Here is a 14,665-nt window from a genome sequence, read left to right as displayed (position 1 = left end):
GATCTTGCAAAATTGCAAACATTATCTCTAACTAGATTGAACAATTATTAACAACAACAACAACGTACACACACTCTCATAACACACAATATTTTTTTATCATGCCCCTCTCTACCCTCCTCCTATGCAATTTAAAGGTCAATCCGTTAGCTTAAATTGACTTGCCTAGCATAAGATGAGTTAGTTGAGAGAAGAAAACAAGGTTATAAACATAGTGAGTTTTTATTTTCATTGTGGGGTGCTACTAGGAGCTGTATAGATAGAGACCTTTGCTTACTACTACCTCATTCCTTCTTCCTTCCTTCCTTCCTTCCCTCCCTTCATTCATTCATTCATTCTCCCTTATCTCCTCAGCCATATTTTCCCTTCATCTTTGTGAACCTTAGAGAACAGAAACAATTAGAAAGGACTATTGGATGGGGAATTGCCAAGCTGTGGATGCTGCAGTTCTTGTGATCCAACACCCTTGTGGGAAGATTGATAGGTTATATTGGCCAGTAACTGCAAGTGAGATTATGAGGAGTAACCCAGGTCACTATGTTTCTTTGATAATACCATTGCCAGTTCCTCCACCACCACACAGACAAGAACAGAATAATAGTAATAATAATAATAATAATAATCATAATAGTAATAATCAGGAGCAGCAGCAGCACCACAAGACTGTGAGGTTTACACGTGTTAAGCTTCTAAGGCCTAATGAGACTCTCAATCTTGGCCATGCCTACAGGCTCATCACTACTCAAGGTACATACATATATATATATGTGATGTGTGTATGCATATGTGTGATGATAGTACCATCAAATCTTTCTTATGAATCAAAGAAGGGTGACTTCAGTGTTTTAGTTTGTTGTTCTGGAAGAGTGATGAAATCTTGTTCTTGTTGTTCTGGTTTCAGAGGTTATGAAGGTCTTGAAAGCAAAGAAGAATCCTAAGAGCAGAAAGCAACAGGTTGAGGCAGTTGAGAAGAAGCTGGAAGAAAAGAAGATTTCAGCTACTGAAACAGGAGGGGAGTCTGAGACAGGAAATACATATCAGGTATATATGAGTATATTTTATTGTCAATATTACTTTTCTTTCCTCTTTCTTTTCTTTCCCTTTTGGTTTTTTGTACTACTACTCCATGAAAAATATTCTGGTAGCAAGTTTTAATTAATCCTTTCCAAAAGGTGAATCCATTGAAGAATTTGATCTACAACTTCACATGGTCTTGTGACCATAAGTGCAGATTCTCTCTCTGGTGGATTCATCTTTTTGAAAAGAAATAGGTACTCATAGAATCATGGCATTAGAAACAAAGATTACTCAGCAAAGAAAATAAGTCATCATAACCAAATCAAATATAATCCACAGTAGTCTTTTGAACAATAGTTTACTAGAATTGAATTTAAACTTTGATCTTCTTTTCATAAGTTTGGATAGTCATGAGTAATCATCAATTAGTATTGATGTGTTATTGCATAATGAAATCCAGGCAATGAGAGCAGAGAGACATAGGCCTCGGACGGCGGCATCGGTAAATCCAGCAGCACTAAGGTCAAAATCATGGCGCCCCTCTTTACAAAGCATCTCAGAATCCGCAAGTTGATTGGGGTTCTGTTGTGACATGCATAATGTTTCACAGAATAGAACATAATTCAACTGCCTCTTTGATCTTGCAAGTTTTCCATTTGGATGATTCATAGTAAATGAGCATGGAAATTCAACCAAGACTTGAAGCAGGATTTCTATTGCATCACCAATCACACCCTAAGGCCTCAATGGCAAAGGCATGTTTCAGTGATAGCGTATTTGTATAGCACTGAGAAGAGAAGCAAGGGAAAAGGGAAAAAAAATTTGAAAAAGTAAAGAAAAGAAAAAGGAGCAATGATGTATAAATCTATTAGAAGTGAGTAAAAGAAAAGAAAAAGGAGCAATGATGTATAAATCTATTAGAAGTGAGTTTTGTTATTGATATAGTTACAGCATCCAGTCATCCACATCTTCCTTTTTGTTATGATTTAATAAGCAAGTTATACCTATAACTTGGATCAACCTTGTAAAAAGGAAAAATTAGAAGACTATAAGTGTAAATCCCTGTAGTTTTGAGTTCCAAACTTCCCAGCTAATCAACATAAATTTAGGATCAAAATACTCACACCCTTGAAGACAGGTATTCTTGGTAATTACCTCTTCCTCAGAGGAACCAACATAACTATGAATAGCTTATCACAATGTCCCAGGACCTTCACACTCCTTGTGCAATAATTCACTAAATTCCTGTTTTTTTAACCAAGACTGGTTAAAAGTTAAAATATAATAACTCTATGCTGAAGATCAAATTCAAATATTCCATTCTTGGCTTCATTGCAGAAGAAGAATCAAACAACAGTAGCATGTCAAAACACTGTTAGCTTTGAGCCAAACATGTCAGAAAATTTAAAATAGTTTTATAAGTTGTCTAAAAATATGTGCTTACTTTGTAGTACAATTTTTATATTTTATACATGTTGGGATCAGTTATTGTACCAGCTGATATGAGGTCTGCCATCCGATTGAAAAGAAAGTAAAATAAGTTCCTTATTTCAGAAGCAAGCATTTATCTGATTATGGAAAGCTTAAATTAGGAAAAGGTTTCTATAATTTAAGGGCTTTCGTGCACAAGCTTAGATTCTCCAGTTGGTATTCGATATTAGATATATATCATCAGAATACTTCTTAATTCTTTCTCTGTCCCTGCATGACAAGAACATGATGACACATAAAACTGACTGTTAATCAATTATGCAGTGGGAAACTAATGCAAATAAGTGTCTATTGTTACCTAATTGAATCTCTAATATGTAGAATCTCAATTTGGCCCTGAAATTTGAAGCCGAACTCAAATTGATCTCTAAAATTTCAATTGACCCAAATTGAATCCCCAAATTTACAATGGTAACTTGCATGAGCTCCTAAACTCATTTTCGTTAACGTTGTGCTAATTTGACACATTAATTTGTCACACCGAATAAGACAAAACATCTTTTCATATTGGCGCCTACTCTTCAATGAAATGACATCGTTTTACACAAAACACATCTCTTTCCCATTAGTGATGATTATAAAATGATGTTTTTTAAACCTATTTGTGTGAAATGACGTCATTTTGTTGAAGATTAAGCGCCAATATAAAACGATGTTATTTTATTTTATCCAGCATGGTAAGTTAATGTGTCAAATCAACACGCATTAACAAAGATGAGTTCAGGAGCTAACGTGAGTTACGATTGTAAATTTGGGGGTCCAATTTGAATCAATTGAAATTTTATAGGTCAATTTGAATCCAACCTTAAATTTTAAGGCCAAATTGAATATTAACTCCTAATATGTATGTCCTAGCAAAATTCTAACCATGATTATATTAAAAAAAGCTGATGTCCATTCGATTTTAGTTGATATTCTGAGGGAATGAGAATGACTTAATGCACCAAGTTGTGCATGATAAACCAAGATAATCCAATGGTATAAAATGGTATAGATCTATTATGTATACCGTTGGATTATCTTAAATCTTAATGCTTTACTTGGTGTATGTATCATAGCATTTTAGGTTGTCCTCTAACTAAATTGTATTATCATAGCATTTTAGGTTGTCCTCTAACTAAATTGTATTTATCCTCAACCACGATTTACTTGCAAAAAATAGGAATATGACAGAAATTCCAGCCAGATCCATCAAGATCTGCAGGGACCTGACTTCATAGCTATTGAGAACTAGCATGGGCCTACTCCATCAATAACCAACTTGGAAGAACATGCTAATGTGAAACAACATGCAAAATGGACTCTAAATCATCTTTTTAATACCATTAATGGATGTCACCATTAATTTTCTTAGATGGACTTACTATTTTCTGATCCTTGCCAGTTGCCAACTGTATTTAAAAAAAAAAAAAGAAAAGAAAAAAAAAGAAAAGAAATAAGTCCATGTAACTTAATTCACAATTTTCCAAATTCGAATTTTGAATTATCAACATAACTAGCTTTCATCCTCCCCATCATCCAAAGAAACTGTATAGACACATGAATAGTTCCAGATCAGACTGCCTTAACAGATTGAGGTCCACAATAATCAAACAGGCAAACCTAACTAGGATTTTTTTTTTCTTGCAATCATTGACCGGAAATCCAGTAATAATAACATTCTGCCAACTTAGGACCACAGATCAAATCTACAATAAATTCTCAATGACTCCGAAAGGGATAAGAAAAGGTACACATAACATAAAGGCACGTGCAATTGGGGCCATGTTGTGACATATCATATCAGTAAACATTTGTGATATCCTTATTAAATATTACAAGATTTCCTCAAGGGAAAGAATGTTGGCCAAAAACATTAATGAACAAACTCCTTTATATGTACGAATTCTGGCCACAAAAATTATGATATGGGAATGTTCTTAGTGAAGGTGTGGAAATCAAACAATGGTATTAAATGCAGTACCTTCGACTTGGTTTTAAAATTATTTGTGATGACTGATAAGTGATTAAATTCCCATTTCCCAAGCCCCTGTGCCCCCAGTCCCTCTCCCTCCTATAAACATCTCTCCATACTGAAAGTTGAAGTAATCTAATGTGTGTTTGATATGAAACAATATTAGGCCAAGTTTAACAGGTCAACAATCAAATTCACAAGAAAGAAAGACATATCTTCATTCAAGCATTTTCACAAGCACGTGGCGCCAATGGGACACCCACATTGACCACCTTCACAACAAACGTATGAACTAAGTGAACCAAAGGAAACCATGACATCGAAAAGCATCTTTTAACCGAACTCTGAACCATATAACCATGGAACATTGTCATGCGTAACTAACATATGAAATTTCAGATAGAACAATGAAAAGGGAAAGAAATCCTTAAAAGCCTTGGCTTTCTAATAAAGTTTGGTTGTTTAGTGGGAAAACGCATTCACCTGAGAGCACTAAGGTCTACGACGACTGGTTCTGATGGGGCATTGAAGGTGTTTGTAGAAATGTGTCTGACGCGAAGAAAGGGACAGTGGCAACATAGGCGCAGGATAAGAGTGTCCGAGGTAGGTGTGTTGGTAATAAGAAAAAAACGGTTAGGTGGTTTGGCGGGAAATACCGGTACCAGGAAGATTAAAGGATAATCTAATGCTTTATATTTTAGGCACATTCTCAAGTCTCATCAAAGTTAGTGGGAGCTATAAACAAGGTTGGCACAGGATTCGGTGGTTCAGGAACTGTTTTTAGAGTTTTTTTTATCAATTGTTACGTAGTTTTTGAACTAATTTTAATTACAAATCAACTCCATATATTTTATTTAATTATAAAAATAGTTTTTTATTTTATAAATTATTATTTTATCAATTATCTATTATATTTATTAACAATCAAATACAAAAATAACAACCAATTATATCCTTCATTCATCCTAATAATTCCAATTGATTAAAAAATTAACTTTGATCTCGTTACGTTCGTCTATGGCTTCCAAATCGTGTTTCCTTGAAATTCAATCGATTGGTTTTTCAAAACAATCGATTGAATGATAACTCAATCGATTGGTTTACACTATATCATAAAACAATCGATTGAAAGTTGTAAGGTAGAATGGTAAAAAGCTTATACCAATTGATTGTTTATACTTTCCAATCGAATGAATGCCTCAAAACAATCGATTGAATTCATGAAAACAACATCGATTTGCCAAATACAATCGATTGGAAAGTGATGACATTGAAGTTTTAGCCAAATTCAATCGATTGGTAATATAATCCAATCGATTGGAATGTGATGAAGTTGAATGTTTTGCCAATTTCAATCGATTGGTAATGGTACATAAAATTAATTTATAGATTGGTAATTTATAAAATTAATTTTGCCGATCAATAGTACCTTTTGCTTTTATTCAAGTAAGGCAGAGTAAAAAATACAAAAAGTATATGATATTGATAAGGTAGCAGCGTATCAAGTAGTAAGTATGCTTAATTTATTTATTTGTGTTATGCACAAATTTAGTTTCGTTAAAATATTAGTAACCAGTGCTCTAATTTTTGTAAATATGTTTTGGGATAAGTGTTTGCAATTAGTTAAATGTTAGAATATATTGAGTAAATTCTTTTAATATATTTAGAGTTAATATAAAACTGAGGGTAAAAAACGTATTTAAGCCGAGGAGAGAAGTTTATTACGCATATAAGCCAAACAAGAATCTGTACAAGAATTCACCAAAGCACACTTTAATGTAATTCGAAACAACTTTATTCGAATTACATTCCTTAATAATTCAAATCAATACAGCTCCAATTATTCCCAACCATTGCATACAAGTAATTCGAATCAACTTAGAACGAATTATAAAAGCATAATTCGAATTGTATCAATCCGAATTGGTAGGAACACGTGAGTAGGAGGAAGTTCGAATCAAATTGATTCGAATTACTCACATTTCGAACCAAATGGTAATTCAAATTACACATTGTACAATAAGATACTAGAAAAAATACTATATAATATAAAAAAATATACTAAAAGAAGTATAAAATAAAATTATAGTAAATTAATTTTAGTATAAAATTATTAAATATAAATTAATTTTAACTCCTATTAGTATATTGAATTAAAAATAACATATAAAAATGTACTTGTATTTATTAAATTTTAATAACATATAAAAATTTAATGACTTTTTAAATATTTTTTTATAATAGGAGTATATTTTTATATACTTTAAATACTTTATATGAAAATGTACTTATATTTATCATACAAAAATAAAGTGTTGTGCCAATATAATAACATTATAATATTTTAAATCAATTTTTTTCTAGGATTTTAGATTAAAAGCAGCACATGAAAAAGCATTATTGGTATTTTAAAGCTAACTTAATTAAAAAAGATAGAACTGTATTTTTTAGGATTTTATGTACATAATTAGGCTAATTTTTTTTAATATTGATCAAAGATGTGTGTTACACTATGTTATTTGGTTTCAACTAAGTTTTACTCTACTATAAATTTTTTTTTTACTTTTCATAAGACACAAATCTAAAAAATTTTATAAATTAATTTTAAAAAAATATCATTGACGTTTTATAAATTTTATGTACCATTACCAATCGATTGAAATTGGCAAAACATTCAACTTCATCACCTTCCAATCGATTGGATTACATTACCAATCGATTGAATTTGGCTAAAACTTCAATGTCATCACTTTCCAATCGATTGTATTTGGCAAATCCATGTTGTTTTCGTGAATTCAATCGATTGAGTAACAACAACAATCGATTGTTTTGAGGCATTCATTCGATTGGAAAGTATAAACAATCGATTGGTATAAGCTTTTACCATTCTACCTTACAACTTTCAATCGATTGTTTTGTGATATAGTGTAAACCAATCGATTGAGTTATCATTCAATCGATTGTTTTGAAAAACCAATCGATTGAATTTCAAGGAAATACGATTTGGAAGCCATGGACGAACGTAACGAGATCAAAGTTAAATTTTTAAATCAATTGGAATTATTAGGATGAATGGAGGATATAATTGGTTATTATTTTTGTATTTGATTGTTAATAAATATAATTGATAATTGATAAAATAATAATTTATAAAATAAAAAACTATTTTTATAATTAAATAAAATATATGGAGTTGATTTGTAATTAAAATTAGTTCAAGAACTACGTAACAATTGATAAAAAAAACTCTAAAAACATGTTTTCTACTTGGACCACTAAGTGGTCCAAAAGTTCCTGGACCACCGAATCCTGTGCCAACAAGGTTAACAAGCAAGTAATAAAGTATAGCTTAAACAAAGTTAATGAATTTACTACTCTTATATTTATCTATTAAGTTTAAATTTGAGACCTTAGATTTATGTCCATACAAGAATATATATATTTTTTATATTTCTATCCAATTTAATAATATTCTAAAACACTATTTATTAAGCTTGAGACAAGTTAATTGGAAGAAAATCATGATTAAATTAAGTACGGCAATTAAGGTAACTAGTACAAATTAAATTGGTTTTCTAAAAGAGAAATATTAGAGAGTTATTAAAATTTATTGTTTTAGTTATCAGTTAGTCATTAATATTTAAAAATATGAGATAAAATATATTGTTAGATTTCTAAACTAAAGGAATTAGACTAAAAAAATTAAATTAATAATTACATAATAGCCAAAACAAATAGATTCTGATGGTCTCCTAATATTTCTCTTCCTAAAATGTTATTTTGGTGACAACTTTAAAAACTTAAGACTTTTGTAACACAAACTTAGAAAAAACTAAAAGAAATAAATTAAGGAGTATTATTATGGATATTTTATCATAGAGTATTATCATACATAATAAAGTATGAAATATTATCAATTATAAATGTTCTATTATAATGGAGTATAGAGCATTATCAATTAAAGAGAAATTAGTTTTCATGTGTTTCCACTAATTAGTGAGTTACATAAATAACACTCTACTATTATTTAATTCAAAATCTTTAATTATAAATAGATTCTAAAGAAAAGATTTCAAGACACACTAAAAATAACACATAGTAGAGAACACACATATTTACTTATCTTAAGTAGTGTTTTGGCTCTTTTGAAAAGAATATTGTATATACAATATTAGTGTGGATGCGTTATATTGAATGATACATATTGAGAATTTTCTTACTCTCATAATTTTCTAACTATATTTCTATTTATTCATCTTAATTTCACATCACATTATCAGTATAAAAACTCTTAAGGTAATAAATTTTAATTATATCAAATCTATTTTCATTTGAAATTTGTACCACTTCATATTTTTTAAAAATATTTTTGAAATTAATCGTAATTTAATGGGTATCGATAGTGCCATTAAGGCAAACAATAATATAATGCTAAAGAATTGCGTTACCGCAAATATTTTTCTCCATTATTGTTTTGACGAAAGATTGAAAAATGAATATCTTACTATAAAAAATTCAACAGAACTACCAAAGAGTCTATGCCCAATATGAATAGTTACATTTGCGGTTACAGGATTTTAAATCCATCGCTAAATATATTTTCACAATATTCGAAATAACCTCACAATTAAAATTAGGTAGAAAAAATATTACCGATAAAGATATATTGGAGAAAATATTTTTAACGTTTTATATCCCGAATCTACTACTGCAATAGCAATATCGAGAGAAGGAATTTACAAATATCTTAAATTAATTGTATGCCTTATTATAGCAGAATAGAATAACGAATTGCTCATGAAAAATATGAAGCTCGTACTTCTGGTTCTACTCTATTTTCTAAAGTGAATGTAGCACATTGTAATCCCAAGAATGATAAATATCACTATTTTGATAACAAATATAACAAAGAAAAAAAACAACAAGATTATTCAATAATAGAAGATCCTACAAAAATGGGATAATAAAGAAAAGAAAAATAGGCACAATAAAAATATAGAAAGTAGATATCATCGTTGTGGTGGTAACGCTCATTAGTCACGTACTTGTTGTTCACCAAAAAATTTAGTTGAACTTTATCAAACATCTTTAAAAAGGAATAAAAAAAAGATAGAAACTAATTTTTATCTCAAAAGATGCTTCTACCACAACTCATTATGATGTATTTGATTTCTTTAAAGATGTTGAGAAAAATATTAGTTATCTAATCAATAATAAAAATGATGAATAATTTCTTTCTGTTATATGTTTGATTTTTGATATATTAATATATGTTTTTATTTATTTATTTGAATTTATTTATTTTTAAATTTGTCCTTCTAGATAAGTTTCAAAGAATCAATAAAATAGTGAAGGTTATTGATGAGCGGATAATTTATACGCTTTTTGGTATTATTTTTAGGTAGTTTTTAGTAAGTTCAAGCTACTTTTAGGGATGTTTTCATTAGTTTTTATGTTAAATTCACATTTCTGGACTTTACTATGTGTTTGTGTGTTTTTCTGTGATTTCAGGTAATTTCTGGCTGAAATTGAGGGACCTGAGCAAAACTCTGAGAAGGAGGCTAACAAAGGACTGCTGATGTTGTTAGAATCTGACCTCCCTGAACTCGAAATGGATTTTCTGGAGCTACAGAACTCCAAATGGCGCTCTCTCAACGGCGTTGGAAAGTAGACATCCAGAGCTTTCCAGCAATATATAATAGTCCATACTTTATTTGGGAATTGACGACGTAAACTGGCGCTCAACTCCAGTTCCATGTTGCTGTCTGGAGTTAAACGCCAGAAACACGTCATGATCCGGAGTTGAACGCCCAAAACACGTTATAACTTGGAGTTCAACTCCAATAAAAGCCTCAGCTCGTGGATAGACCAAGCTCAGCCCAAACATACACCAAGTGGGTCCCGGAAGTGGATTTATGCATCAATTACTTACTCATGTAAACCCTAGTAGCTAGTTTATTATAAATAGGACTTTTTACTAGTGTATTAGTCATCTCTGGACGCCTAGTCCTTAGACCTTCATGGGGGCTGGCCATTCGGCCATGCCTGAACCTTTCACTTATGTATTTTCAACGGTAGAGTTTCTACACACCATAGATTAAGGGTGTGGAGCTCTGCTGTACCTCAAGTTTCAATACAATTACTATTATTTTCTATTCAATTCTCTTTTATCCTTATTCCAAGATATACGTTGCACTTCAACTTGATGAATGTGATGATCCATGACACTCATCATCATTCTCACCTATGAACGCGCGTGACTGACAACCACTTCCGTTCTACTTTAGGTCGAGCGCATATCTCTTAGATTCCCCAACAGAATCTTCGTGGTATATGCTAGATAGATGGCGGCATTCATGGGAATCCAGAAAGTCTAACCTTGTCTGTGGTATTCCGAGTAGGATTCCGGTATTGAATGACTGTGACGAGCTTCAAACTCCTGAAGGCTGGGCGTTAGTGACAGACGCAAAAGAATCAATGGATTCTATTCCAACCTGATTGAGAACCGACAGATGATTAGCCGTGCTGTGACAGAGCATTTGGACCATTTTCACTGAGAGGATGGGATGTAGCCATCAACAAGGGTGATGCCTCCAGACGATTAGCCGTGCAGTGACAGCGCATAGGACCATTTTCCCGAGAGGATGAAAAGTAGCCATTGATGATGGTGATGCCCTACATACAGCTTGCCATGGAAAGGAGTAAGAAGGATTGGATGAATGTAAGAAGAAAGTAGAGATTCGAGAGGAGCACAGCATCTCAATACGCCTATTTGAAATTCCCACTATTGATTTACATAAGTATTTCTATTCCTTTTTATTTTATTTATCTTTATTTATCCAATCTAATCACATTTGACTTTATGAGTCCACTTAACTGGGATTTACAAGATGACCATAGCTTGCTTCATACCAACAATCTCTGTGGGATCGACCCTTACTCACGTAAGGTTTATTACTTGGACGACCCAGTACACTTGCAGGTTAGTTGAACGAATTTGTGACTTCAAATAGAGCCAATTATTAAATTTCATACAAGTACAAAGAATATGGATCACAATTTTGTCCACCAGTTATAGAAGGCTTAGAGAAGGAGGGTTGAATCTATGACTATCTTTTACTTTAATGAACTTAGTCTTTAATTACAAACTTTCACTTAGAACCTGGTTGAACTGTGCAGCGAGAACTTTATGAGACAATTCCATTTTGTCTCATAAATATCAGAAAACATAACTCAGAGAAAGAGAAGAGAAATAATACAGGCATGTATCCTGGTTTAGTTGCCTTTTACAATGCAACCTACATCCAGTCTCCACCACAACAGTGGTGGAATTTTCACTATAGTTAAAGTATTACATACACCAATTTGTTAGGATTCACCCAATCCTTTCTCTTTCAAGTTTTCAACTAAACATGACTTGGTTATGCTAATACCTAACTCTTCACTCTAAGTACTAATCCAACTTAGAAAGGGGCACCTCACAAGTACAAGACACAAGACACATGAAACAACCTAAAGAAATATGAAATTACTCTAGACTTTTCTCTCAAGTGTTTCACTCAGCCTTTTATCACTCATAGACTTTTTCTTGATTTATCTCTTTTAACCTTTTACCTCTCAAGAAATTACAGAAAGATATATATTGAAAATGAAATACAAACTGTAAAACATGAAGGAGATTCATGCTTCAACAGCCTCTGTTGCTATAAGTTGAACCGGGTTCAGCTGACTCTGATTATGTTCTTCATCTTGGCGGAATACTTTTTTTGACTTAAAAAACAGTGTCCAAGATTGATGAACTCTTCAGAACTATACTCAAAATCTGGTTCTCTCTCCTTACCCTTCATAAAAATGAAAATTTTCATATTCGTATCTTTTTCAAAATTGCTGTCTTTCTTTGGAGTCAACTCCTTGAGCTGTGTGCTTCCCAAACTTGTCATTTCACTTTCTTCAATTAACCACCAAATTAGGGATTTCAAAGCTATCTTCTTGCTTGACCGAAGACCTCAAATTAGCAAAGAGAAGTGTTTCAATGGTAAACCTAAATCTGAACCTTGAGCAAGTACTTTGTCCCTAAAAAATAATTTTAGCCTTTGATTCACAGCAGTGATTATCAGAGAACCCTTTCTCCATTTATACCAAATTAAAGTTGTAAAAAATTGGAGAAGAAGCAAAGAAAGTAAATTGGAAATAAATCACCTTTATCCTCTGAATTAGCTTAGCTTTCTTTGATTTGGGTGATTAGACATTAGCTTTTTGTGATTTACCTTTCTCTTTCTTTCTTTTCTGATGAATGAACAACAAGAAGAATGAAGCTCTCTCTCTTTCTTTCTGATTATGACCGAAGCAAGCATGTGAGGTGCTTTGGAAGGCTTCAACTTGATGGTATCTCCTTGGATTTGGGTTGAATAATTTCCATTCAGCCCAGCTAGTTTCTTTGCATTATTCTTCTTTGGACTTTGACTGTTAGGAGGCCCATCAAAGATCTTGTTTCTGTTTTATTTGTATGGGCCACTGCAACTTTGATTTTTGGCCTGCATCACTTAATCAAATGCAATAAAAACTAATTGCGTGTTTAACCCAATTCATAAATGTTTATCATCATCAATTAAGTTAGTTATATACTTAACTCAACAATCTCCCCCATGATGACAAAAATAATTGATTAATCAAAGGGATTGAATTTAATAAGGTTAAAGTACTTCTCTTTAGGTGATTTTGCTTGCTTTTGAATTGCTCCCCCTTTCCTTTCTAAGAGTTGCTCCCCCTGAATTTGTGTTCTTCTTTTCTTTCATGTTTACATATTCACATAGGAAACACAATAATATACTATATACAATTTATTGTCCATGGTTGAAGCATTTAGCAAGATTTTCAAACAATTTCAACAGAGCCAAAAAATGTACCAAAAATAGTAATACCAGTTAGCCCAAATAAAACAGAGCAACACAAATGAGCATACAGACATGATACAAACTTAATACCAATACTACTCCCCCTTTTATCATCAAGGGAGGAAATAAAACCAAAACCGAACCTGCAAAAGAGCTGTTAGTGTGCAAAGTCCATAAAACTAAATGAACCAAGTGTAAAATAAACAGTTGTTAAACGGTTTACAGTCATCTAAGACAAATAATGAAAGTCCAAAACAAATTACAAGTGTTTCATGAGACAAAATAAAGAGGACATAATAGAGACTAAAAAAGGAGACATTCTCAGGCATCCGAACCATCCTCTTCATCAGAATCAGCAAGATCTTTAGGGTCAGTGGCCATGGTTTCATCCTCTTGAAGATTATCAATGAACTTCATGGAAACTGCCACTCTATCTCTGGATTTTCTAAGGAATTTTTCATGTTTTGCAACAAGTTTTCTTTGTTCTTTGCTCATTACAATCATATGGTTGGATTGAGAGACAAATTCCTGGACTACATCTTTCACCACTCCATATAAAAGAGATTTGTGGCCAGTAGAAGCTGAAGTCCCAGAGGCAGATGGAGGAGGGGATCCTTCTGGTTCATAGTCATCATCATCATCATCAAGAACTACCCTTTCAGTTTGAGTTGGTCCCTTTTTCTGCTGTTTCACTGAACCACCTCTTTTTAGATATGAGTGTCTATGTTCATATGTCTCATTTAACAAATCAACACCAAAATGTTCAAAGATATAGGTTAAGAACGCCATAAGGAAGAGCTTTATCTTTCTCATTTCTAACACAATCAAATATATACTTTACCATTAAGTAAGCAAAAGAAATTTCAGTTTTTGTGAGATTGGCATACAAAACCAAAGTATCACAGAAGGATGCCCTTTGATATGAGCTACTTTGAGGAAGGATGATATAGTTCACTATGCGATGTAACTGAGCACGAGTTAACCAAGAGCTTTGTGAGTTGGAGTGATGCCATCAATCAAAGATATGTGTTCACATACATAAGCCAGAGCATCATTGTAAGAGAGACCTACCCCTTCATCCCACTTACCCAAGGTGTATGCACAAGCACCAACATCAGTGTATTTCAAAGAATCACTGATGGTTTCATCATTTAGAATATCTCGGCCTTTGATATAGGAATGAATACTGCCCTCATGATAGGTCATGTTTGCATAAAACTCTTTGACTAAAATAGGATAAACTGGTTTTTTTATTTTAAAAATATGATTCCAGCCCAGAAATTTAAAATTTTTAGCATAAACAAAACCT

General features: G+C 32.3%; 1 protein-coding gene across 1 annotated transcript; it reads left to right on the top strand.

The window, feature by feature from the left end:
• Positions 1-1,978, top strand: LOC112801059 (uncharacterized). Its single transcript, XM_025843585.3, has 3 exons — positions 1-747; positions 902-1,041; positions 1,478-1,978. Exons 1-3 carry the CDS (start codon positions 417-419, stop codon positions 1,589-1,591), a joined length of 585 nt encoding a protein of 194 aa, XP_025699370.1. The 5' UTR covers positions 1-416; the 3' UTR covers positions 1,592-1,978.
• The last annotated feature ends 12,687 nt before the right edge of the window (positions 1,979-14,665 follow it).

Source organism: Arachis hypogaea, chromosome 5 (assembly GCF_003086295.3).
Source record: "Arachis hypogaea cultivar Tifrunner chromosome 5, arahy.Tifrunner.gnm2.J5K5, whole genome shotgun sequence".
In the NCBI taxonomy this organism is placed as follows: domain Eukaryota; kingdom Viridiplantae; phylum Streptophyta; class Magnoliopsida; order Fabales; family Fabaceae; genus Arachis; species Arachis hypogaea.
Note: the sequence above shows the minus strand (reverse complement) of the source record. Positions and strands in the feature narration are given on the sequence as shown.

Excerpts from the sequence above, each read along its gene's own strand:
- LOC112801059 (XM_025843585.3), top strand. The coding sequence starts at position 417 with ATGGGGAATTGCCAAGCTGTGGATGCTGCAGTTCTTGTGATCCAACAC. Across the intron at positions 748-901 it reads CAGGCTCATCACTACTCAAG|AGGTTATGAAGGTCTTGAAA; the intron begins GTACATACATAT and ends TTCTGGTTTCAG. Across the intron at positions 1,042-1,477 it reads AGACAGGAAATACATATCAG|GCAATGAGAGCAGAGAGACA; the intron begins GTATATATGAGT and ends AATGAAATCCAG.